Here is a 24,884-nt window from a genome sequence, read left to right as displayed (position 1 = left end):
TCAAGCGAGGGGGGGAGATTACCATTAGAAAAACAGAAGGGGAAAACAGATATACATATATAATGCAACAGGATCATATTGTATATAGTGCAATAGGATCACATTGTAGCAAAACAAAATGAATAGTGCAACAAGATCATATTGTAGCAAAACAAAAATGAGTGACCCAATATACAAAACAGGTTTAAAGAGCTCTTTTAATCATATACAAAATAAGAGCATTGATAATGATAATAGTCTAAGAACAAGACCTTCGTTTTTCAAGGATTTCCATTTGACATTAACGAATATATTCTTGCTGCAGTGGAGACAACATACTTACATCCATCATCATAAGCTCTTTTTCTTCCTTCAGCTATTCCATTCTCAATTTCTCCATTTCATTTTCCTCCTTCATTCTTGCTATTTTAAGTTTTTTATCCTTAAGTTGAATTCGTGCCATATCATGCTCCTGGTCTACAAGACGTCCTTTCTCAATACACGCCATTTTCATCTCACTTATTTTTTTCCTTTCTTCCATCATGATATTCAATATGTCTTCTATATGTAAAGTCGTGCCTTCTCTAGACTTTTGTTTCTTCAATCTTTCTTTTTGGGCCTTCACCCCTAGTGGTCTCTCCAAGCTTACAATTGGAACCTGTGGAATATTATCATCCTCTAAACTTATTGACTCTAGATTAGAAGGTGAAGATGGCTCAGATCTCCCTCTTTTTTTTGGTTGTTGACTGTTACCAATAGCCAACCATTTTGGTGAGTGTTTTAATAAATTCCAACAATGTTCATATTGAAATTTGGTATGCTGCAATACTTGATAGAGCTCTTTTGCTGCATTAAGTTGAAAAATTAACAAATAGTTTATAGTTACTATCTTGAAATAGTTGGAACAAATTAGCAAATTAACACGAATTTCTTTATAAGATGTACCTTGTCTTCATTAGTCTTACCACTTTCATTCTTTGATTCAATTTGTGCCAAACACCCACAAAACTTATTGGTGCAAAGTTGAATCGTTGACCATCGGTTCGTTAGAGAACTCTCTTTACGCTCAGAAGTGAAGGTCTTCCATTGGTGGTAATACTCCCAAATTCTTGACCAATATGTTGTGCGTTTTTGGTTAGTGCTTTGCATTGCATCTTGGTTGACATTGAGAAATGCGGACACAAGAAGCACGTCTTCTTGTATGGTGAAGTTGCTGCCACATTGTAGTTTCTTAGTTGTGGATTCAACTTGGGGTGGAGACATTTGGCTAAATGCTTGAGCTTGTGGAACACTATCTTCACCACTTATACGTGAAGATCCTGACATATATTCATCATAACTATCTTCTAAAAGATTAGTGAAAGATGTGTCCCTTGGAATACTCGAATCCATTCCTAGTAACAAAAACAAAATTAATAATTTACATTCAGTTACACAGAAACAATAATTCTATAATGTGTAAGGAATCCCTTACATTCAATTCATGGTTTATTGGCATCAAACTCCCAGTTCTATCACAGTTTCAAGCAATTAACAATAATTTATCTCAATTACACAGAAACCATAAGGAACAAAACTACAATGATCGCCACATTCTAAAAAACTCAACCTCAAAGCTGTCTATAAATTTTTCATTCTCAACCCAAAATATTAACAGCACAAGAGATCTCACAATTAAGATTGTACATTCAGAAACAATTTTCACAAAATCTCATGGAACCAAGCAACAGAAATTACCACATTCTAGAACTACACAACTCAATGCAACATGAACCATTAGATTAGTCACTTACATTTTCATTCATAGAATTATTTACACACACATTTCCCAGAAAACATTTTCCAAAAACCATTCCAACCACATAGATATCAAAAACCCACCAAGCAAAAATGACAAACATGCAAAGCCCAATATGAATTCATCAATCAAACATCATTGCCATCACAATTTCAGCTACAAAAAAACCCAGAATTCAGATTTTCAATATTTCCACACCCAAAAAAAAACCAGAGACATAATAAGATTAAAGTTTGGGTACCAATATTCAAATTCTCAAAAAAAAATTTTTGGGGTTTTTTTGTTTTTCTTGGTTTGGGTACCGATATTCAAGGTTGAGATTAATTTATTGACTCTAATAAGATTAATTAAATAGAAAAAAGATCAAGAACAGAGTGAAAGACAAAGAGAAAAGAACCAAAAACCCAAAACCTAAACCCACATAATGGTGAAGAACAACAGAAAAGGGTGAGCTTCAGAACTCGTACGATAAACTAATAAATTCAAAAATGACAAAAACCCTATTGAATCAAAATTTTGTGTACCGATATTCAAGGTTGAGCTTCAAAACTCTATTCTTCGTCACAAGTGGTTGAGCGAACTTCGATTGAAAGGCACAGTGCGAGTTCTTTTGTGAAAGACACGGTGCGAGATTTTTGTGAGAAAGAGCAACGACGAGGGTTGATTTTGTGAGAGCGGCATTTTTGAAGAGAGGGAGCTTTCTGAAGAGAAACCAAACAATAGAGAAGAAGGAAAAACGTTTGGGAGAGAGAAAAAATTGTAAATTAAATGCCACTATTTAATTTTTTAATATATAATAAGGGAATAGTGTTGCTACAGTGTTCTCTAAAATAAGAGAACCACTATAGCAACTTCAAAAAAAAAAAAAAAAAAATTTAGAGAACCTCTGCATTTGGAGAAGCCATTGGAGTGTGAACAGTAACGTTTTGTGGTCCAAAAATAGTTTTACAGGAGCTGTTGGAGATGCTCTTAAACCACTATAAGTAGAGGGCACCCCCCCCCCCCCTTCTCATTCTCCACTGGTTTTTTAAGACGTGAAAAACTTTGGAGAAGTTTTACCTTAAGAACACCCAAAGAACATTCGAAGAAATTCATTTGAATCCTTTTTCTATGACTCGAAGTTCCATTAGAATCAAACTTAAAAGCCTCCATAAACTTCAAAAACTCCTAAATCATTGAAACTCAATAGAACAAGCCTCTATAGTCTTGAAGAACTTTCACAAAAGCCTTCACATTCAAAGAATCTTCAAAGAACTCAAAGAGGGCTCGCAGAACTTGAAAAATAACAAATCTTTAACAAGCTCAAAGTCAGAGATTTGTTGTGAAAATCTTTTGGTCTATCTTCCAATCAGAGTGAAGAAGATCTTGTGTTCGAGAATAATTAAAAACAGAGAATTGTAAACATTATTTTATAAATAAAAATTTATATTTGTGAAGCACTTTCAAATATTGTTTGATTTTCAAACTTGAGAATTTTATGTTTATAGTGTCTGTTTACTGCCCAATACTTATTTTTTTTTAATGAAACAATGTGTTTGTTCATGTGGCACCATTATAAATAGAGAGTCCATCATTTATCATATATTGTTGTTTAAGTTTTGCATTTCATGTTCATAATCAAAGAGAGACAAAGAGATTGTAGCATTTGGATTGTTATGCTTCTTCTAATTGTTATGATTGTTGTGTCATGAGAGATAAACATTCAGGAGTCCCAACCCACCGATTATGGTTGGCAAAATCTATCTAAAGGAGACTGCATTAAATACAAGTCATCATCAGAATTTGCATAATTCATTCTTACACATCCAATTTATGAGTAATTATATTTTTATTTATTTACAAATTTCTTCCTTGTATTTTTTTTAACATTATGTTGTTGTTATTATCTATAGCATATGTTTGTGTTAATGTTTCCATAATTAGAAATAAAATTAATTTTCTGCAATATATCCAACACAAACATCATCAAAATGTTTTTTTTTTTTTTTTCTATTTTATTTAAATTATAAGCTTGTTATAATAATTATAATTCTAAAAAATAAAAAATAACAACAACAAAAAGAAAAAAATATATTCATGCATAATAAAATATAAATTAGGATACGTTTAGACTCTAGATTAAGAGCAATCACCATAATAAATACAAAATTATAAACTTAAATTACAAATTAAAATGATCTTGGCTTCTTCTATAGCCCAATATATGAAGGGTTTCTGATAACCATATCATTAGCACCAATTAGGTGATAGGAAAGATAAAGGCAACTTCAAGCATTATACCCAAGTGTTTGGAACCTAGATAACAATTAATATGAGAGAAACACAACATATGTATAAATATTAAAAAAATAATAGAAAAATTTACTCACTATCAGATATGAAATATTCGTCACATATGAAATGAAGTGATCAAAATAAAGAAAATCTTTAGTCAAACTAATCAATGATTCTCGAATTTGGTTTGGGAAAGCTTCTACTACATATAATGTGAACGAATATGGATTGAACTGATATGGTTGTAATCATAATGAAGCCATATGAAAATTAATGAGTTGGACATACGAAGTACTTTATATTTCTCATTCTATCTTCCTTCCTAATTTTGATGGTGACATCAATGACATAAGCAATAAAATCAATAACTAACATATTAGTTAGGCTTATGTGATCTCCACATATGGGTACTGCACAAGCCATTGCTAATAAATGTGGTTTTTTTTTTTATATATAAGATTTTAAAAAAACTTTGAAATATGTTTTATCCACTTTTGCGATAATATTATTCATAATCTTTGTGCAAACAACTTTTTAGAAATTCAAAGGAAAGAGCCCTTTGCACCTAGCGTGACTCTTTTAAGTTTGTTAGCATCAATTTTAGTTTGTTAACCATTGATGTGTATAAGGGCAAAAATACCTCATAATTTTGTAATTGTTAGGCATAACAATTGCATTGCTAATACTCTAGGTGCAATTCATTCAATTAACAAAACTTATTTTCGGGGATAATGAAATTAATATGTATTATTGTTTTAATTCTGTGCTGGATTTGGAGTAGTTCTTATCACTGTCAACTTTAGAATTGGGTGAGATATTAAAAATATGTATTATTGTTTTGGGTGATGAGATCGCATAGGAATAATTGACCTAATATTGTGGAATTTTTCACATTAGGGATTGAGTCAGGAAACCCATGAAATAAATGCCTCTAAAGGCTGAGGCCTAAACCCCTCTCCTCCTCCACCAAAAACAAGAAGATAAAACTCTATCTCAATAAATAAAGGCTCTATTTTGTGGGTGCATAATTGTTTTGTTTTAAATAAAGTCTCATTCCAATTTTTTTTTCCCCAAAAAAAGGCCCCAACACAACAATTGTTTTAGTAGAATTAAATTTTTGTATTTTAAAATTGATAAAATGATACTTTAGATTGATTGAATTAGCCATATTGTCAAGTTAAAATGACAGGTAGCAAATTTTGACAACAAAAATTATTTAGCAAATATATAATAATGCTCATTCATTATATTTTCCAGTATTTCACTTCTCAAATTTAAGATAAGGGTATAGAACCAAAACTACTCGTGAATAACTCCCACTTCTATCTATTTTCAGTGTTTGAAAAATGACCAAAAAAACCTTAAATTTGGATGAATAGAAATTTTTAACTTTTTCTAAAAATTGAAAATCCTTTGATTGGGATGAATGAAGAATTTTAACATTAATTTAAAAAAAAAAAAAAAAAAAAAGCCTCAAAGCATGTGCAATGAGACCAATATCCAAAACTCATTCTTTTTTGTTTTTTTAGAAAGTTTCAACCTATAACGTTTACTCTTAATGATGTTTTTTATCATCAGATCAAGATACCAATTGGTTTTTGGTGTAGGTGGGGATTGAACCCCAAATCTTTTATTTAATCATTAAAGACTTTACTAATTGAGCTAACAGGAATCTACATTCCAAAAACTCATTCCTAGATATTACAAATGAATGTAAATTTTTTTGGGGGGGGGGGGGGGGGGAGGATTTTAAATCATCCACATCCAAGATGTATTTATTTGTCCAATTTTATAATCAATTATTAATGCTTTCGCTGGAGTAATGCATTGGTCATTCTGAGCAGACACAACTACACCCGAGGTGTATCTTTGACAGCGCAATGGCTTTTTGGAGGAGTATCAACGCCTAAGTGCAGCGCAAAGTGTGGGAAATGAGTGGGAAATGAGTTTTTTCCTAATACTGTGCACGTGTATTGGTCATTCTTACTTTACTGGGACATCACAGTTTGCATACTTCTTGTTGTCCCCCAAAACTAGAGTTTATTTAGTTATACTTGTATACTTTTTTATCTTTATCTCTAATGAAATTTCTATCGCATTTTGCTCCAAAAAAAATATGCTAATTACAAGATTAGCATATTAACTCCAATTGGTAGCTAGCAATGGCGTTGAGCAAGTTGCACAAAAAACCATCGTCGGCGATAGTGAGAACTGAGAAGTCGAGATCGTTTGCCCATATTGGTATGCCTTTTTCATTTATTTTGCTTTTAAACCGTAAATTTGTGTAGTAAACTTCGTATTCTGATTCTATACTATGGATTCGCATAAATTTAGGGACTATTCGATTGAGTTAATGTTGACACTGCATTCTATACTATCTGAATAATCTATTGAACATCCCTTTTGCTATTATAATTGTTAAATATCATTTTTGTTTTTTTGACAAAATAGTTTGTCATTTATGAGACATATGTATAAAATATAAATAAGTTTATCTTAGTGCATGTAGACAAACTCTACTTTAGCTTTGATTCATCACGCAAGTCTTGTTGTGCTGATAATTGTTTTTGTGATTTTATATGATTTGGCTGAGCCTACTGTTCCTGGACTTTTGTTAACTGGGGGATCTTCCTTAAGTACAATCCATGGAAGAAGACGGGAAACCACTATACTCGATGCAAGAGTTCGATGTTATCAACAGATGGTGAATCTAATGGTAATATCATAGAACTATATTAATCCTACCAAAAACAATATATTAATCTTAATAGTTTTGATATTGAATCATATAATTAAATATAAAATCATAAACAACACTTGGATGATCATTTGCTCTAACTCCTATCCCATATTCCTATGATTTCCTTGGCTTATTGCGACAATATACAAGCTAGTTGCATTTCGTATATTTAGTTCTAACCTTTTAATCGTGTATTGTTTTGTTTTGATTTTTTTTTTTTTTTTTGATTTTTTCCTTTTTCATAGTTAACGATTTATTTTTTTTATTTTTTTTTATACAAATAGAAATTCTACTTTAACCTAATTTAAATGTATATTTGTGTGAAACTTTCTCCTAAAGACTTGAACTCTGATCATTGCCCCTCATACCTTACAAACACTTATACTTGTGGTGACCATCGCACCAAGAGTGTACGGTGGTCGTAGTTAACAATTTTAATGACAAGGACTTATTGTAATTTCTTTAATATGATCATTTCAAGTGAATATAGTTAATAACATTTAATTCAAGGACTTATTATGAAGGCTTTATTATTTAATTCAAACTTTTTTTTTTCATATAAAGAAACGTTATGTTTACAATACTTTCACAATAAATCATAAGTAACATGATGTTACATGTTGTTATTGATGGATAAAAAAGTAATTTCTATGTAGGTTTAAATTATAACTGTAGGGGCAAAGACCCAAAATCATGCAACGGGCCTTGGGCCCTATACGAGAAGATCAACCACGTCCGAGGAGAAGACGTGGGTGCCAAAAGGGCTCCCAGCCCAGTTCTCGTGGGCATGAAGACATTTAAAGGGCGGTCTGAGGAGAAATGTCTCCTCGGACGTGACAAGTATGGCTCAAACATGCACTCTGCCTACTAAAAGGACCCACACCAACGGACATTAGTAACAAGGACGAGTCCTACAGACCCGTGGCAAAGAAGGAAATGTAAGATGTCCAAGGAGAGGCTGTAGTTGCCACATTAAATGCATTGCAGCTACTTTTCTAGCCACATTAATGTGGAGAAGACCTGTGAACAGTGCTGCCTTGGCTCCCACAACTCACAGAAAGATGGAAGGGGTGTCCGATGGGACAAGCACTCAAGTGAGGGTCCAGATAATCAACAAGTGTAAGGCCATGATAGCTTCAAGGAGACTATATAAGAAAGGGAGTCCTCATGAGGTGGAGGACGGAAAAAATAGAACTGGAGACTTAGAGCAAAAACTAGCTAACATGCATCCCATCTCCTCAAACTGAGAATATATGGACATTAACAGGACTTATTTATGTCCAATTGTTGTGTAGCCTAACTTTAACTACTGTCCACTTCACTAAGACCCAATTCTGTAGCTCACTCTCTATAAATTTATTGTTTCTGGGCTCCTTAGACCAAGACCCCGTACTCGTTTAGCTTAGGCCCCAAATTGTAACCCTACAATTGGTGTCGTCTGTGGGAAGAAATTGTACCTCAACAAGTGTGATCGTTAGACATGGAAGGATCAGGTCTGCGCCAAATGGGACTCGTAAACTCCCAACGACAGGGCAACTTTCTTAACCTCGAACAGGAAAGAGATCAAGACAAGCGACGAAAGGGTAGCATAAATACCTCCCATACGAGTAGAAGCCATTCGAGAGGAAAGGCCATGCAGCCCAAAAGCGGGACGATAATAGGGCTTTACAGCAAGAAATCGATGACCTGAAGAGGAAGTTGCACCGAGCACAGCGAAGGCGTCCTTCCTTCAATCCGAACACCAACAATGAAAAGGACAACGAATACAGGCGAAGGTCGAGAACCCTACCAAGTGAAACCTTCTCCTATGAGGAAGAGCAACCTCACAAATGCGGCCACAAAAGTCCGTCTTACAAGGGCCTAGCAAACGACGCCATGAGTAAGGCCCTAGACCAAATCTCCTGATCACCCTTCACACGCAAGATAAAATGGGTTGAACTTCCTCGGCGGTTCCACCAACCCACTTTCGACATATATAATGGTCGAACGGACCCCATAAAGCACGTAAGTCATTTCAACTAGAGGATGACCATCCATTCCAAAGACGAGGCTTTGATGTACAAAGTGTTTCCATCCAGTTTGGGACCCATGGCGATGAGATGGTTCGATGGCCTCAAGCCAAACTCCATAAATTCCTTTAAGTAGCTAACCCAGGCTTTCGGCTCTTACTTCATCACAAGCAGTAGGGTTCCTCGACCCTTAGATTCCCTCCTATCCTTATCCATGCAAGAAGGAGAGACCTTGAAGGCCGGTAGGTACAAGGAGATGTATAACGAGATAGAGGGCAATTATGATGACATTGCCATCAACACCTTCAAGAGAGGCCTACCGACAGAGCATGGTTTAAGGAAATCCCTGATTGGGAAACCGGTCACCAGCGTGCGCCAGCTCATGGACCGAATCGATAAGTACAAAAGGGTAAGAGGACCAGCAAATAGGTAAAGGTAAAGTGAAGGTTGTCCCTCAAGAGGGGAGGGACTTCAAGTCGGACCGATTTAGCAGCAACAACCGGCCGATAAGAGATTACACGGAGTAGCCTGGATCCGCTGGGGCACAGTTAGTCCACGCTGTGTTCCTGGATCCATTACATCAGATCTTGGAGAAAGTTAAGAACGAGTCGTTCTTCAAATGGCCAAATAGGATGGCAACAACCCCGCAAAACGCAACCAGAACCTATACTGTCAATACCACCAAGAACCGGGGCACACCACCGATGACTGCAGAAATCTAAAAAACCACTTGGACTAGCTGGTCCAAGAAGGAAAGCTAAGACATCTCTTGCATCATTCCAGTGGCCAACAAGAACAAACGAGCATTGTGGCAAGGCAAAGCACCTTAAGACCGCCTATTGGCATGATAAATGTCATTCTCACCGCTCTAGAAAGAACCGGCTCCCATCCTTTCAAAGTGATGTCGGTGGCCCGACTCCCCACTGAAGTTGATGATCGTGAGTCTAAGAGGGCTAAGGGGATGGCCTCGCCTATGCTCGGATTCTTGGATGAGGATAAGGTTGGAACTATCCAACCCCACGACGATGCTCTAGTTGTCACATTCAGGATTGGGGGATATGACGTGAAAAGGGTGTTAGTCGATCAGGGCAGTGTTGTGGAGGTAATATACCCCGACCTGTACAAGGGGCTGAAGTTGAGACCCAAAGACCTGACGACATACGAATCCCCTTTGGTAAGTTTCGAAGGGAAAATCGTTACTCTGAAAGGCCAGATTAGACTGCCCATACAAACAAGCTCGGACATAGTGGAGGTGGACTTCATAGTGGTGGACGCATATTTGCCCTACACCGCCATTGTAGCCAGACCTTGGCTTCATAACCTAGGGGATGTTTCCTCAACCTTGCACCAAAAGGTGAAGTACCCGTCGGAGGGGCGGGTCAAACAAATGATAGGAGACCAAGCCATGGCCCGACAATGCATGGTGTCTGCCATCTTACAAAGGCTGAGTGCCGAGCCGTCAACCTCTACCGAGAATGTTTTATAGCAATTAACGACCCCAACCCCGTGTGGTGGGGGATCAACCGAGGAGGCAAGTTGTGAGGATTTGGAAAAAGTTCTTTTGAGCTCCGATTCGGAAAGATTCTTTCAAGTCGGCTCGGAACTGCCACCCCAAGAGAAAGAAAAGCTAATTGATTTTCTCAGAGAAAACGTGGACGTGTTTGCAAGGGATGCCTACGAGGCCCCGGGGGTCGATCCGAACTTCATATGCCATTACCTTAACGTTAATTTGGCCGTTATGCCTAAGAAGCAACCCCCTCGACCGTCGAAAGAGCATGCTGATGCGGTGAGGGAAGAGGTGATGAAACTTAAGAAAGCAGTGGCTATCAAAGAAGTTTTCTACCCCGAGTGCTTGGCCAATACAGTTGTGGTGAAGAAGAAGAGTGGAAAATTGTGAGTCTGCGTGGATTTCATGGACCTGAATAAGGCCTGTTCGAAGGATCCCTTTCCTATGCCTCGAATAGATCAATTGGTGGACTTAACCACGGGACATCCTCAAATGAGCTTCTTAGACGCCTGTGAGAGTGCCTTTTTTTGTGACACTCAGGCCCAAGGATCCCGGGCCTAATAAATGGTTTGGTGGACCGGGTCTTGATTCACCGCAGCTAACAGGCTGTTTAAGAATCAAGTGATGCACAGGGGATACTTCCTAAAATACACGTAAAATGACAAGTAAGGATATTCGTATTGAAAGACATATCAAAACAACAAGGTAAATTCAGAAAATAGGATCAACAAAGGAGCACAAAATAATGTTATAAGGATCTTTGAATCAGTGGGACATATTTTATTAATATATTCTTTGTTATGGTTACAGAATGCTCACTAAGACGTGATACAAGGTTCAATCGAGCTCAAAAATTACAGTCTTGAATGGCTATTTCAGCCTTCAAAACTTGCAAAGTTTGATTCTCTTTGAATTCGAGTATATGCAATAGTGGCTTTTACAAGATACCGGGAAGCAATATTATTAACTTTTCCCTCAGTTTTCCTTTCTTTTACAGAACTTTACTGATAGTTTTTTCTCTCCAAAAATCTTTGCCTTTTCTTCGTAACCTACCCTTCCTTTTATAGTGAAATTTTGGCATCCCAGGGGAACCACTGGTTCCCCTGTTTTGTCTTATGGTTAACAGAGCATGTTCCGTGCCCATCACTCGGCAAGTTCTATTTCCTATTTTTTTTCATTCTTTCCCTCTTTCAGCTTTGATTCCTTTGAAAGTCCATGGCTGGTTACCTACTTCGGGATGTGCTAAGGTATGCCCTTCTCGATCTCACTGTTTGGCAGTTCCCCTTTTCCCCTTTTTCCCGTATGAGCGAAATCCCATTTTCGCTGACTTGAAAGTCGCCTGTTGCCATTCCCCTTTTCATATTTCTCAGTTCTGGTTCCCCGAGACGCTTCCCACTTGTGCCATGAGAAGTCGCTGGTTATTTCTTCTTTTTTTGCTGGGTCTTTTGGCACTTGTGGCTTCTACTCTATTTCTTGTTTTCTTTTCTTGTCATTTTATTTTGAGCTGTCTTAATCTTCCTTTGACTATGCTTATGTGCCTGGAAGGATCTGCACCTCTTGGTGGTTGCTGAGGATCTTGGCTATTTTCTTTAATCTCTTGCCGTGGGTTTCTTTTCCTTCTTGATGTTTCTTCTTTTGGGCTACAAGCCTTCTGGGCCTGCTTTTTCTTTCGTGGTCCCCTTGCACCTGCTTCCTTGGACTTGGGTTATTTTCTTTTGGGTTTGGCTCACTCGTTTGGGCTTCTCTTACTGTGATCCTTTTAGACCTCAACATTTAGCCCCCCGAGCTTGTGGGTTGCCTGAAGCCCACGCGTGAGTAATTTAGGTTTTTCTAAGATTTTTGTAGGATCCCCCCCCCCACCTTTTTTTAATTTCCCCTAGGTTCCCTTTTTTCTTACTTAGGATCCCGGCCTTTCCTGCTGCTTTTTGGTCACCTTACCTTTACTGTGTGTCGTGTTCTCTCATTTTACAGTTTCCTCTTTGCACGGGACGTGGCAGTTGAGTATTTGGGATAAAATTCTTTTACCCACTTTTCTCGTTTCTCTTAACCTCCATTAATAACTGCTAATTAATCCCTTCTTCAAAATTAAATTTTTTGGTAACTGGCGCATCTTTCCATACACTGTCTTCTCCAACTGCTCTTTGCGCCTTTATTGTGGCTGTTTTACATTATCACTTTGCTTCTCTGAGTCTTTCATTCTTGGGTCTCTCTTGTTTTCTTCTCTGTTATTCCCGTCTTCCCCTTTTTCGTTCTTTCAATTTTTTTTCTTCTTATTATTCGCATTGCTCCAATGGCTTCTTCTTCTTCCCGAAAAAGGAGAGAGCGCACCCCAAGTCCTTCTGAAGGCGAAGGTTCTTCTGGTTTCGCTTTGAGTGATTCTCATGAAGTTACTGAACGTCTGGCCTTCCCTTTACGGGACCCCTGGTACTCTCCCAGTCCGTTTTTTCCTCAGGTATCTCATGGCGAGGTTCCTCCGTCTCCTCATGCCTGGATGTTTTCTGGCCAAGCGGGTTTTGCTGGTTCTGCCCAGGTTCCAAACCCTAGAGAGATTTTTGACCTTCAGATTAGACAAGGAATTCGAGAGGCGGTGCCTATCTTTTTTGATTTTGTTTTAGGAAAAATCCAAGGCTGGCCCATCTGAGTAGACAAGGAGCTGTCTGATGTGGAGTTTGTGGGTCGCCTAGAGCGCACTGGTATCCTAAAGGTAGTGGTTATTTCCAAAAATCTTGAGAGTTTTAGAGACGCTAAGGGGCTCAGGCATCTGGTACGCCGTTGATGCCCTTCCCTTCATATTTTTTTCTTTTCTGTTGGTGAATTGACGATTACCCTGGAGGATGTGGTTAATAACTTCCTTCTCCCGGTGTTTGGTGATGAGAGTCCCTTTGATATCAACCTTTCTGAAGAGGATCTTGTGGTGGAAGATAAACTGTTTGGCCATTTTGGCGGTTGTGCTGCCTCTCCTGGTGGTAAGCTGGCTGGAATAGGGAGATGGGTAATGACCCTTTCTCGTGAGAAGAATAAGGAAGTGAGGTGGGTTGGTTTTCTGGCATTTTGGCTTAGCAAGTTCTTTTTCAGCGAGTTCCCTAGGTACAGGGTTAAGTCTTCCTTTTTTTCGTTAGCGATCATGTTGGCTCGAGATATCCAATTTCCTTTAGCCCCTCTATTTTTGGATCATGTTTATTCTCAATTGGATCAGCTTCATGGAGATGAGGCCGAGAGTGATTCTTGTTATGTGATTACCTCATCTCTTCACTGTACTATCCTTCATATTTTTATGTGGGATCGTTCTGCAGCTACTTTGGCCAAGTGCAGGAACTTGAAGTTTGTAAAGGATAAATTCCAAGGATCCCCTGACGTAGTGAAGGGTCTTTGTGGCAATTTAACTGATACTTTTCCCATTATTTTTCGTTGGATTAGCTTGAAAGGTGGTGGCCTCAATCTTGTTAAGTTATTTGATCAAGTAGGGAACTTACATTGGAGATCTCCTCGTGAGTTTGGCTCTGGCTTTGCGTGTGATTCTGTGTTGTCTTCCTTTTTATCTTCTACAGGTAATACTTTTGACTTGCGTCATGGTGATGAGGGCAGTCTGGCTTATCTTGCTTGCATTAGCTCCTCTTGGCTTCCTGTGCCCTCTTTGAGTGGTCCAAGATATACCCATTATTCAGCACACCGAGTGCTCCGACAGTTTGGTTTTGACCAAGACATTCCTCCAGTTTTTAAGGACATAGTGTCGTCCCTTCCTTCTTTGGATCCTTTTTTAAGGCTACAGGCCTTTTCTTATTGGTTATGGAGGAGCCCCCAATTTGCAGTACCTAACTCCCAGAAAGGAGTTTTTGCTTCTAGCGGCTATACTGGTTATTGGAGAAGAATATAGAAGTTTTTTGTCGATTATATTGGCTCTGGTTTAGTTCAGGAAACCCCAAGTCTTGGTATTGCCTCTGCTCCGACATCCAATAGGCATTTATCCCTTCCTACTGCTGGGATTGTTTCTGCTGCCGTAAGTAGCAAGACTGGGTTCGCAGAATGGCATGCCTCCAGGGGAGGTTGGGTGACTTATGCACAGGATTTTCCTGGGACTTGGTTGGGCCTCCGTCTCATTATTGGCACTTCCTCTGGAGTACCTATTAAAAAAGGTGCAGTGGAGACAATAGGTGTTGTTATCGCTTTAGGTAAAGGCAAGGATGTCAGGCTGGAAAAGGTGAAAACAGTTGATGTTGAGGAAAGTATAGAGGGTGTGAAGATTGGTCTTAAGACGAAAAGAAGAAAAACTGGGAAGTCTCAAACACATTTGGTATCCCAGGAAGACAAGGAGGTCGGGCAACCTTTGGCTTCAAAGACCCGAAAGAAGACCAAGGTAGAGTCTTCTTTTTCCCAGGTTCCTGTGATTACTTCAATCCATGATTCTTTAGGATCTTCTAATTTTGTATCCCAGCCCCCTTTAGGACCCTCTGGGCGTACTCATAGTAAGCAAAAGACCTCCAGAGAATCTGTAGAGAGAAAGAGAAGGGCAAGACCTCTTTCCTTCTTCTCTCTTTTTCACTTGTTCATATTGTTGTAGTTACTTACTCTTTGCTGACGAGTGATTGTTTCCTTTGCAGTCCAAACGCAAGTTTGATTTCAAGAAAGGTAAAAGCCAATCTTTTGGTGATGACGTGGTATGTATTTTCCTTGTTTATTTTTCTTTGTTTGCTCTGGTACTGTGTTGTTTGTATCATCCTGTTGTCTTCACTTAGTATTGCTTCCCCTTTCCCTTTTTTTTTAGGTGGAGGTATCCTCTCCTATGACTAGCAAAGCTCTAAAAGAAGAAGCCGTAACAACCCTTTCTATTGCATTTCCTATTATGGGGGAGGAGCCCCCTAGTGGTGGTCTGGCTGAGGAGACCGGGCAACCGATGTAGGGTTCCCAGGGTTCTCAGGATCCTGAAACTTCTAAGATCCCTGCATCTTAAAGTCCTCAGCCTGAGCATACTCCTAGTCCCATCATAACCGCGTTTCCTCAAACATTGTCAGTTAATGAGACTTTGGGAGACACACCTTTATCCAAACTAATAGCTGAGCTGCATTTCCTTTTAAAATTGCGTTTCATCTCTATTTTTCTTTTCCCTATTTTTTTTTTTTTTTTGAGTTTCTTCTTTCCTTTCTCCTTTTAGGTCAAGCCAGTGTGAGGTCTGCTCCTAGTGTTACCTCCTCCTTGGAATCAGAAAACTCAGAAGGTAAGTGCAAATTGTTTCCACTGTGTTTCACTTTTCTTTCTTTCTTTCCCCACCCTCTTTTCTTTTCTTTCTTCCATGCCGAAGCCCCTGCATCTCTTCCTTCTTTTAGCCGCTTTGCCACCGATTCTTCACTCTTTCTTCAACTTGCTTTATGTCCTTTCCCAGAATCTTCAAGGAAATCAGGGGATTAGGAGGGGGGACGCTTCGGGAGTGGCTGTCCCAGATCTTGATTCAAGGATTTCCTCCTCCTAGCTCGTTTTGACCTCTTGGAGTTTAACAGTCTTCCTACCAGCCATTTCTACTCTTTTGGGTCTTCTTATGGCAGCTTCCTGCGTTTCTCTGTGTCTGTTGAAGGCCTGCCGTTGTTAGAGAGTTTGCTCAAGAGTCACGGGGATTTCACCAGTGGTTTCAGGGGAGGCGTTTTTCTGGGTAATATTTCGATGGAGTTGCTATGTGCTGTGCTAGTTTTGTTAAGGAATTCTTCTGTGGACTCTTTATCTGAAGAAAGGCTTTTGGAGTGGAGAGGAGTGGTCCAAGACATTCTAGAGGCCAAGTTCAATTTGTCTTTTTTGTTGGATCACTTGCGCTTGTTGGCTCGCATGCTGTTTCAGAGGCAAACTTCCAAAAGCATAGATGTTGAGATAGCTGCCGCTGAGGAAATTTTGGCTCGTGCTCACAAGGTTTTGCAAGATTTAAAGGTCAAGCGGCAGAGGATTCTTTCTTCTTCAACTATGCCTGTCATTCCTCCAGATGGCTCCTTGTTGGGCGGCCTCATTCCTTAGCTTTCTTTAGATTCGTATAAACAATTTGGGGTTGTATAAGTTTTTGTTTCTTTTTTTTTTTTGAACATTACTCTCTTCTTCTTTTTTAGCTCCATGTTTGTGTTTCAAAACTGTTTCTAATTTCTTAGAATGTGGATCTGCTTTTTTCTTTGATACATTGCCCTCTTTTTTTTTTTTTTTGATACATGACTTTTCTCTTTTCTTTCCTGAATCTTGGACCATGGTTCCTACAGGCTTCACTATAAGTTCTAGTCCAGGTACCCGATGGTTAATTCATTGTGCAAGTACTGAACTAGGTACATTGGTGTCTTTTCCCCCTTTTTTTTTGTATGTATATTTTTTTTTTGAGATACGGTCCCAGTTCATGAACTTTGACGGGTTCCCCTTTTTGCCAAGTGCTAGGCTAGGTATCTTGGGCATTTTACTTTTGCCTGTGATCCTAGACCTATGCGCTTGGAACTGTCTATGGGGTATTTGAAATCATCTGTGAGGTGAATCCTGGGCCATGTGTAAAAGGGTATTACATATCTTTTTCTTTTTCTTTTTTTGACTCAGGTATCCTTCCTTAAATCTATCCAAACTTGGACTTTGCAGTGTTAAAAAAAAAAAAAAAAAAACTCAAATATTGAAGAAAAAGGAACTTCATTAATATATGGTCATCTTTTAAGGAACATAGAGAAAATCATTTAGTATAGTACTGACCACAGAGTGTCAATCTATCATAGATTCCTGAACAAAATCATTTAGACCAGAATTCATGACAAAAGTTGAAAGAAATAAAAAGAGAAAAACAAAAACACTTAGCAGGTTGTGAGGCTGGCAAAAGAATCCTGACGCGTTGAGATCCCTTCGTCCTTATGCATAGTATTGTTTCAACCATTTCCCGTTTACAGGTTTTGTCAGGACTATCCCATCTTCCTTGATAAGGTAATAATACCCACTTTCATGGGCTGCGCTGATGATGTAGGGTCCTTCCCATTTTGGGGTGAACTTGGAGGGTCCTGGTAGGTTCTTCCTTACGTGCTCCGCCATCCTTAGTACCAATTGCCCTTCAGTGAACATCCTTGGGCGTACTGCTTGTGCATATGCTCTAGTCATTCTTTGTTGGTACCTCTGGCTTCTTTTCTTGGCTAGCTCTCTTTCTTCTTCTATCCTTTCCAGATCTGCCAGCCCCCTTTCATTATTTGTGTTCTCACTTTCTTCTTGGCTTTCTTCAAGAACTACCCTTGGTGTAGGAATAACTAATTCCATAGGGTAGATAGCTTCTGTCCATAGATTAGGGAAAATGACGAGAATCTTGTGGCTGTCTTTAAAAAGCTCCTACATGCCCAGAGTACATCTGCCAGATGATCACTCTATTTCCCTTCGTACTCATGCTTCATCTTCTTAAGGATCTTCAACATTACCTTATTGGTAGCCTCAGCTTGGCCGTTTCCTTGTGGGTAGTATGGGGTAGACCTCCCATGTTTGATGTGATATGCTTCAGTTAACCCTTTCATGTCTTTATTTATGAATGGGGTCCCATTGTCACTGATCAATCTTCTGGGGATCCTGAACCTTGTAATAATGTGGTTTCGAATAAAATTTGCTACGGCTGCTCCAGTGGCCTTTTTCAAAGGGATGGCCTTTACCCATTTTATAAAGTACTCGGTGGCTGCCAAGATCCATATGTAACCGTTGGATGGAGGGTTTATAGGCCCTATGAGATCAAGCCCCCAAGTGTGAAAAGGTCATGGTGTCGTCATATCCTATAGAACATTTGGGTGAGTGTGAATTGCATCTTTCAAGACTTGGCAGGCGTGGCATGTTTTGACTAGCTCCTCAAAGTACTTTTTCATTGTTGGCTAGTAATACCCTAACAACAATAATTGCTTGTACAACCTTCTTTTCCCCGGATGACTCCCACAATCACCGAAATGAACTTCCCTGACTACTTCTCTAGCTACTTTTGGCCCCAGGCACCTTAGGGGATCCCTATTGTATCCCTTTTCGAATAAGATGTCATTCTGCAGGAAATACCTGTCCACTAGTTTCTTGAGCTTGTGAGCTAGCATCCTGTCAGTTGGCAGGATCCACTGACCCAGGTATTCTATGAAAGGAACTTGCCAATCTTCTGCAACAAACACAACATAGCTTTCTTCCTTATCTATTGCCAAACGACACTCCTGACATTTTTCCTGTATAATTGCTGCCTCCTTGTTCATATTTGGCCAGTAATACCCCATGCGTTGCATCTTTCTATATAGGCTGACCTTTTTTGCAACTCCACAGGCTTGGGTATGTAATTCTTCTAGTTTCAGCTTTCCTTCTTTCTCGGTGATACATCTGGACAAGATTCCACCTGGTAGCCTTCTATACAATTTCCCTTCTATCTGAGTGTAATCTATTAGTTCTTCAATGTTCTCTCCGGGTCCTGCCTTTTTCATTTTTTCTTTGATTTCGCTCCTCCAATCCCACTGTTTGGACTCTCCGGGGGATCCTTGCAATAGAATGTTCCTGCCTTCCTATTTTTATTAACGTGTCTCTCCCATTGAATGATATTTGGGATCCCAGAGTGGCGAGCGCATAAGCAAACCTGTTTTCACTTCTTTGAGCGTATTCTATGCTAAAGGTCTGAAATTCCAGCTCTGGCCTTTGTGCCAAAGTTCTGTAGGCTGCTAAGCTTTGTTCTCGTAATGCGAAGTCACCTTTCACTTGGGAAACTACAAGATTGGAATCTCCTAACACTCTCATATGCTTTACTACTATACTGAGTACTACAGTCAGCCCAGTTAAGTATGCCTCATATTCAACTGCATTATTAGTGCACGAGAAACCAAGCTTGAAAGACAAGGGTATGATGTCCCCATTTTCACAACTTAGTACAATTCCTACCCCATTTGAAGTTGCCATAGCCGACCCGTCAAACCTCATGGTCCATTTCTTTCCTGGGATCTCTGTTACTACCACCTCACCAAGGATTTCTTCACTCAGCGGGCCTTCCTCCTTTCCTGGGAATTGAGCTAGCAAATCTGCTATGGCCTGGCTTTTGATAGCCTTGGGAGTTCTGATGTCTATGTCATATTAAGAGAGTAAGACTAGCCATTGTGCTATTCTTCCCGTGAGAAGGGGCTGGTGTAGGAGTGCTTTTATGGGGTGAGACTTGGTCATCAAAAGGATTTGGTGAGCTGAGAAGTACCTCTTTAGCCTTTGAGATGCGTAGATGATTACTAGGCATGCTTTCTTTATTCTAGGGTACCTGATCTCAGTATCCTTGAGTGTTCTGCTTACATAATAAACAGGCTACTCATTCCCTTGGTCATCTTCTTGGGCCAGCAAAACTCCTATTGCCTAGGCATTTGATGCTAAGTATAACAGTAGAGGTCGCCCACGTACTGGTGCCTAGAGGGTGGGCAAATGATTCATAATGCACTGAATTCTTTGGAAAGCCTCCTGTTGCTCCATACCCCAGGTAAACTTAGTTCCCTTTTTCAACAGTTTGGATAGACCTACCATAGCTGAAGCCAAACCAAGCGCAAATCTCCTAATATAGGAGACCCTTCCCAGGAAGTTTTTGAGTTCCCTAACGGTAGTCGATCTTCTCATCGTGACAATGGTTGTGGCTTTGGCTGGATCTACACTTATGCCTTTGTGATGTACCAAAAACCCAAAGAACTTTCCAGCAGACACTCCGAAGGCACATTTCATTGGGTTCATGCGTAGTTTGTACTTCCTGCATCTTTCAAAAACTTGCTCAAGTACTTGGAAATATCCTGTCCTAGTCTTTGATTTGACCACAATGTCATTTACATAATCTTCCATCTCCTCATGTATCATGTCATGGAAAATGGTTGTCATGGTTCGCTGATACGTAACCCTCGCATTTTTTAGGCCAAAGGGCATTACAGTGTAGTAAAAGTTCCTGATTGGAGTTCTGAATGCCGTCTTCTCTGCATCTATGGCAGCCATACGGATTTGGTTGTACCCACTGTACCCATCCATAAATGAGAACATTGAGCTTCCTGCAGCTGAATCCACAAGGAGGTCGATATTGGGCAAGGGGAGTTCATCTTTAGGGCACGCCTTATTCAGGTTGCAAAAGTCCACGCAGCAACGGATCTGACCATTTTTCTTCTTTCACAAGTACAATGTTGGAAAGTCATTTTGGGTGTTGGATGGGTTTGATGAATGTTAACTTTTTGACCTCTTGAACTATTTGAGCTTCTACCTCGGTGTGGAAGACCCTAGCCGGTTGAACTACTAGCCTCATTCCTGGGTCCACATTAAGGGTATGAACTACCAATCCTGGGTCTAAACCAGGCATTTCATTATAGGTCCATTCGAACACATCTCTGTATTTTTGAAGTAAGGTTACCAATTGTTCCTTTTCTTGTGCCACCAGTTGATTGGTAATGAAGACAGGCTTTCGGGATCCCGGTTTGGTTCCCAAATCTATTTCCTTTAATTCTTCCTCAGGCTGAATCTGGGCTTCCTTAATTGGTTTTTCTGGAATTTCTTCTTGGGCCATCATGCAGCTTGGTGGTCTGGGACCTTTCTGCATAATGCATTCAGGTCCCGCGTACCTTCACAAACGGTAGATTAGCCTCCCTCCGGGTTCCCGCACCACTACACATTCTCGGGATCCTGAAGAGCTGGGCTCCCTTTTTTGTCTTTTTCTTTCCAGAAGGTTCCTCAGGTCACGGGTGCCCCTCCCTCCTTCTTCTTCTTCTAGGATGGGTGCCCCTGGAGTCCCCGGGTTGGGGCTCTCATCATCTGGCTCCAATTTATAATAGAACATTGTTTCTGCAAAGTTTACTTCCCCCTGACTAAAGGGTTACGGTTGGCAGGGATTCTCACGAGCCTCCCATTCAGTCTCCCTTTAATGCATTGATGGAACGTAGATGGAATAAGGCGATGCTTATGAAGCCACGGGCGTCCCAGCAACACATGGTAAGATACTTTTGCATTAATCACATGAAACCTTGTCAGAGCTACTATTGGCCCTACACTTAAGGCTAGCTGCACGTATCCTTCTGTTGATTCCACCGACCTCCAAATCTTGTTATTTCCATGGGAGCCCCCAGAATCCTTCTGTCAACTAAGCCCACAGCTTCCAGGGTACTTAAGGCTATAAGGTTGAGCGACGCCCCGTGTCCACCAGTGCTCTTCTAATTTGGACACCGTTTATGGTGGCCATTAGATAAAGGGGCCTATAGTGGTATAGGTGTTCAATCTCCATGTCTTCATTGGTGAAGGTTATTGCATTGGTTGTCTCCAGGAAAGCTCGACTAGCATGTGACTCTGTTGTAAAACATTCCATTCTTGAATCTGCTGTTATGCTCATAAGAGACTCTGTGGCCACCCTTCTTGCTTCTGGTCCCAATCCCAGTTGGTTGAATAGTGACCTAAACTTGGGATTCTTCTGGAGTGTCCTGACTGTGCTAGGTTGGAAGGATCCTTCGGCTTCTCCTGCTTTTGTCGGGTTCCTATGAATTACTACTGCTACCACTCCTTTTCCTTTGTGGTTAGGCAAGGGGTTTCTCTGTACTTCTGGCTCCTTCTGAGTGAGTTCCAGGGTTCCTTCCCTCAGCTTTTTGTGGAAGAGTCTGCGAAGGGTCCAGCAATACTTGGTGGAATGCTTGACATAATTATGGATTTTGCAAAATAAAGGGTTCTTCCTTTCTTCTTCAGTTAATGGCCTGGACACAGTAAATGGCCTAACAACTCCATCTCCGATCCATTTGTCTAAGACATGGCTTAACTCTTCGGCTGTACATGGGATCGCCAGTGGTTCTTCAAACACCTTCCCATCTGGCCTCTTCCTTTTTTCTCCTACTGATGCTGTCATAGCTTAGGACACGGGCATCCTTTTTGTCCTCATAGTTTGTGCTGTCCTTCTGGTTCTCTGTAACAAGTCAGCAAACTGCGTGATACACAGATTTTCAAGGTTGAGCCTGTAATCAAAAAGCATGTTGGCTACACAAGTTTCCACGAGCTCCTTTTCTTTGTGGTCCCCATAGCAATCTAGGGACACATCTTCAAATCTTTTAATGAATTAGACGGGATCCTCTCCATGTCTCTGTCTTACCATCTGGAGGTTCTGGAAAGTGATCTTGTCTTCACCAAGATAATATTTGGTACAGAATCTTTCCATCATTTCATCATAGGTTTTGATGGACTTGGGTCTCAGCGTGGTGTACCAAGTGTATGCACTATCCACTAAGGATTTGGCAAATTCCCTTAGACATAGTTCGCTGTCTCTTGCATAGGGACCCATAGTGTAAATGAACCTACTCACATGTTCCACAGCACTTCCACTTCTTCCATCGAAAGGATGGAATTTTGAGGGTTCGTTCCCCTTAGGGTATGGTTTGCCAAGAAGTTCTGGAGGGAACGGGGGATCCCGAGAGAATTGCTTGGGGATCCCTGAGAGTTTTGCCCTTTCTTGCTCCAGGAGGGCATTGACATCTGCCAGTGTTAAGTATTGAGGGTTGGCTCTTCCTTCCACTGCTGATCCTCTTTCTGGCTGTGTTCCATCTTGGTTACCAGCAGGGGGAACTTTGTCCCTGATTTCCTGTGTCCTGCCTTCTTTGAGAAGACAAACTTCTTACTCTAGATCCTTCAACATTGCTGTCATACTAGCCATGAGGTCTAGTTCCTGCCTTGTGTGTCTTTTTCCTGACACAACCTCTTGTTCTACCAGGGGTGCCTCGCCTCTTTGCCTTAAAACTACCTCGTTTTCTCCCGCGGGCTCAGAGGCCGTAGGTGGTACATTAGTTCCTTTGCTGTTTCTTTGTCCTGGAGGCATGCTCTGTGAAGGGATTGCTTTTTCCTCTTCATTGCCTAGTCCCCAGTGGAGTCGCCAAAATGTGAGAGTGCCTTTTTTTGTGACACTCAGGACCAAGGATCCCGGGGCTAATAAGTGGTTTGGTGGACTGGGCCTTGATTCACCGTAGCTAACAGGCTATTTAAGAATCAAATTATGCACAGGGGATGCTTCCTACAATACACGTAAAATGACAAGTACGGATATTCATATTGAAAGACATATCAAAACAACAAGGTAAATTCAGAGAACAAGATCAACAAAGGTGCACAAAATAATGTTATAAGGATCTTTAAATCAATGGGACATATTTCATTAATATGTTCTTTGTTATGGTTACAGAATGCTCACTAAGACGTGATACAAGGTTCAATCGAGCTCAAAAATTACAGTCTTGAATGGCTCTTTCAGCCTTCAAAACTTGCAAAGTTTGATTCTCTTTGAATCCCAGTATGTGCAATAGTGGCTTTTACAGGATACCGGAAAGCAATATTATTAACCTTTCCCTAAGTTTTCCTTTCTTTTACAGAACTTTACTGATAGTTCTTTCTATCCAAAAATCTATGCCTTTTCTTCGTAACCTACCCTTCCTTTTATAGTGAAATTCTGCCATCCCAGGGGAACCATTGGTTCCCCTGTTTCGTCTTATGGTTAACAGAGCCTATTCCATGCCCATCACTCGACAGGTTCTATTTTCTATTTTTTTTTAATTCTTTCCCTCTTTCAGCTTTGATTCCTTTAAAAGTCCATGACTGGTTACCTATTTCGGGATGTGTTGAGATATGCCCTTCTCGATCTCACCGTTTGGCAATTCCCCTTTTCCCCTTTTTCCCGTCTGGGCGGAATCCCATTTTGCCGACTTGAAAGTCGCCTGTTGCCATTCCCTTTTTCGTATTTCTCTGTTCTGGTTCCTCGAGACGCTTCCCACTTGTGCCATAAGAGGTCGCTGGTTATTTCTTCTTTTTTTGCTAGGTTTTTTGGCGCTTGTGGCTTCTACTTTGTTTCTTGTTTTCTTTTCTTGTCCTTTTCTTTCGAGCTGTCTTAATCTTCCTTTGACTGTGCTTATGCGCTTGGAAGGATCTGCGCCTCTTGGTGGTTACTGAGGATCCTGGCTATTTTCTTTAATCTCTTGCTGTGGGTTTCTTTTCCTTTTTGATGTTTCTTCTTTTGGGCTTCAAGCCTCCTGGGCCTAGTTTTTCTTTCGTGGTCCCTTTACACTTGCTTCCTTGGACTTGGCTTATTTTCTTTTGGGCTTCTCTTACTGTGATCCTTTTAGATCTTAACAACACCTTTCAAGGATATCACCAAATACCCCTAGCTACCGACGACCAGGAAAAGATAACTTTTGTCACCCCCATCGGAAACTACCACTATAAAGTGATGCCTTTTGGTTTAAAGAATGCCGGGTCCACCTACCAGAGGATGATGACCAGGATGTTTGAGCTGCAAATGAGCAAGAGCATCGAAGTCTATATAGATGACATGATAGTAAAGAGTAAATTGGTGTCCTAGCATTTGAGGGACCTCGGTGATATCTTTGAAGTCTTGAGAAAATACAAGCTGCACCTGAACGCGTCTAAATGTTCATTTGGAGTGGGATCAGGAAAGTTCTTAGGCTATATGGTGACCCACAGAGGTACTGAAGTCAGCCCTGACCAAATTAGAGCTATCCACAGTACGCAGCCTCCTCGAAACCCGAAGAAGGTCCAAAAGCTCACCGGCATGATCGCCGTCTTAAACCGTTTTATTTCTCGTTCGACGGATAGGTGTAGGCCTTT

General features: G+C 40.3%; 1 protein-coding gene across 1 annotated transcript; it reads right to left on the bottom strand.

Moving 5' to 3' along the window:
- Positions 1-759: 759 nt before the first annotated feature.
- LOC115969105 (glutathione S-transferase T3-like) lies at positions 760-8,668 on the bottom strand. The gene is made up of 4 exons (XM_031088677.1): positions 8,646-8,668; positions 8,388-8,518; positions 925-1,373; positions 760-825 (listed from the first exon to the last, which is right to left on the bottom strand). Exons 1-4 carry the CDS (start codon positions 8,666-8,668, stop codon positions 760-762), a joined length of 669 nt encoding a protein of 222 aa, XP_030944537.1.
- Between the last annotated feature and the right edge of the window lie 16,216 nt (positions 8,669-24,884).

The sequence above is a fragment of the Quercus lobata genome, chromosome 2 (assembly GCF_001633185.2).
Source record: "Quercus lobata isolate SW786 chromosome 2, ValleyOak3.0 Primary Assembly, whole genome shotgun sequence".
Lineage (NCBI taxonomy): Eukaryota > Viridiplantae > Streptophyta > Magnoliopsida > Fagales > Fagaceae > Quercus > Quercus lobata.
This window is presented reverse-complemented; position numbering and strand designations above follow the sequence as displayed.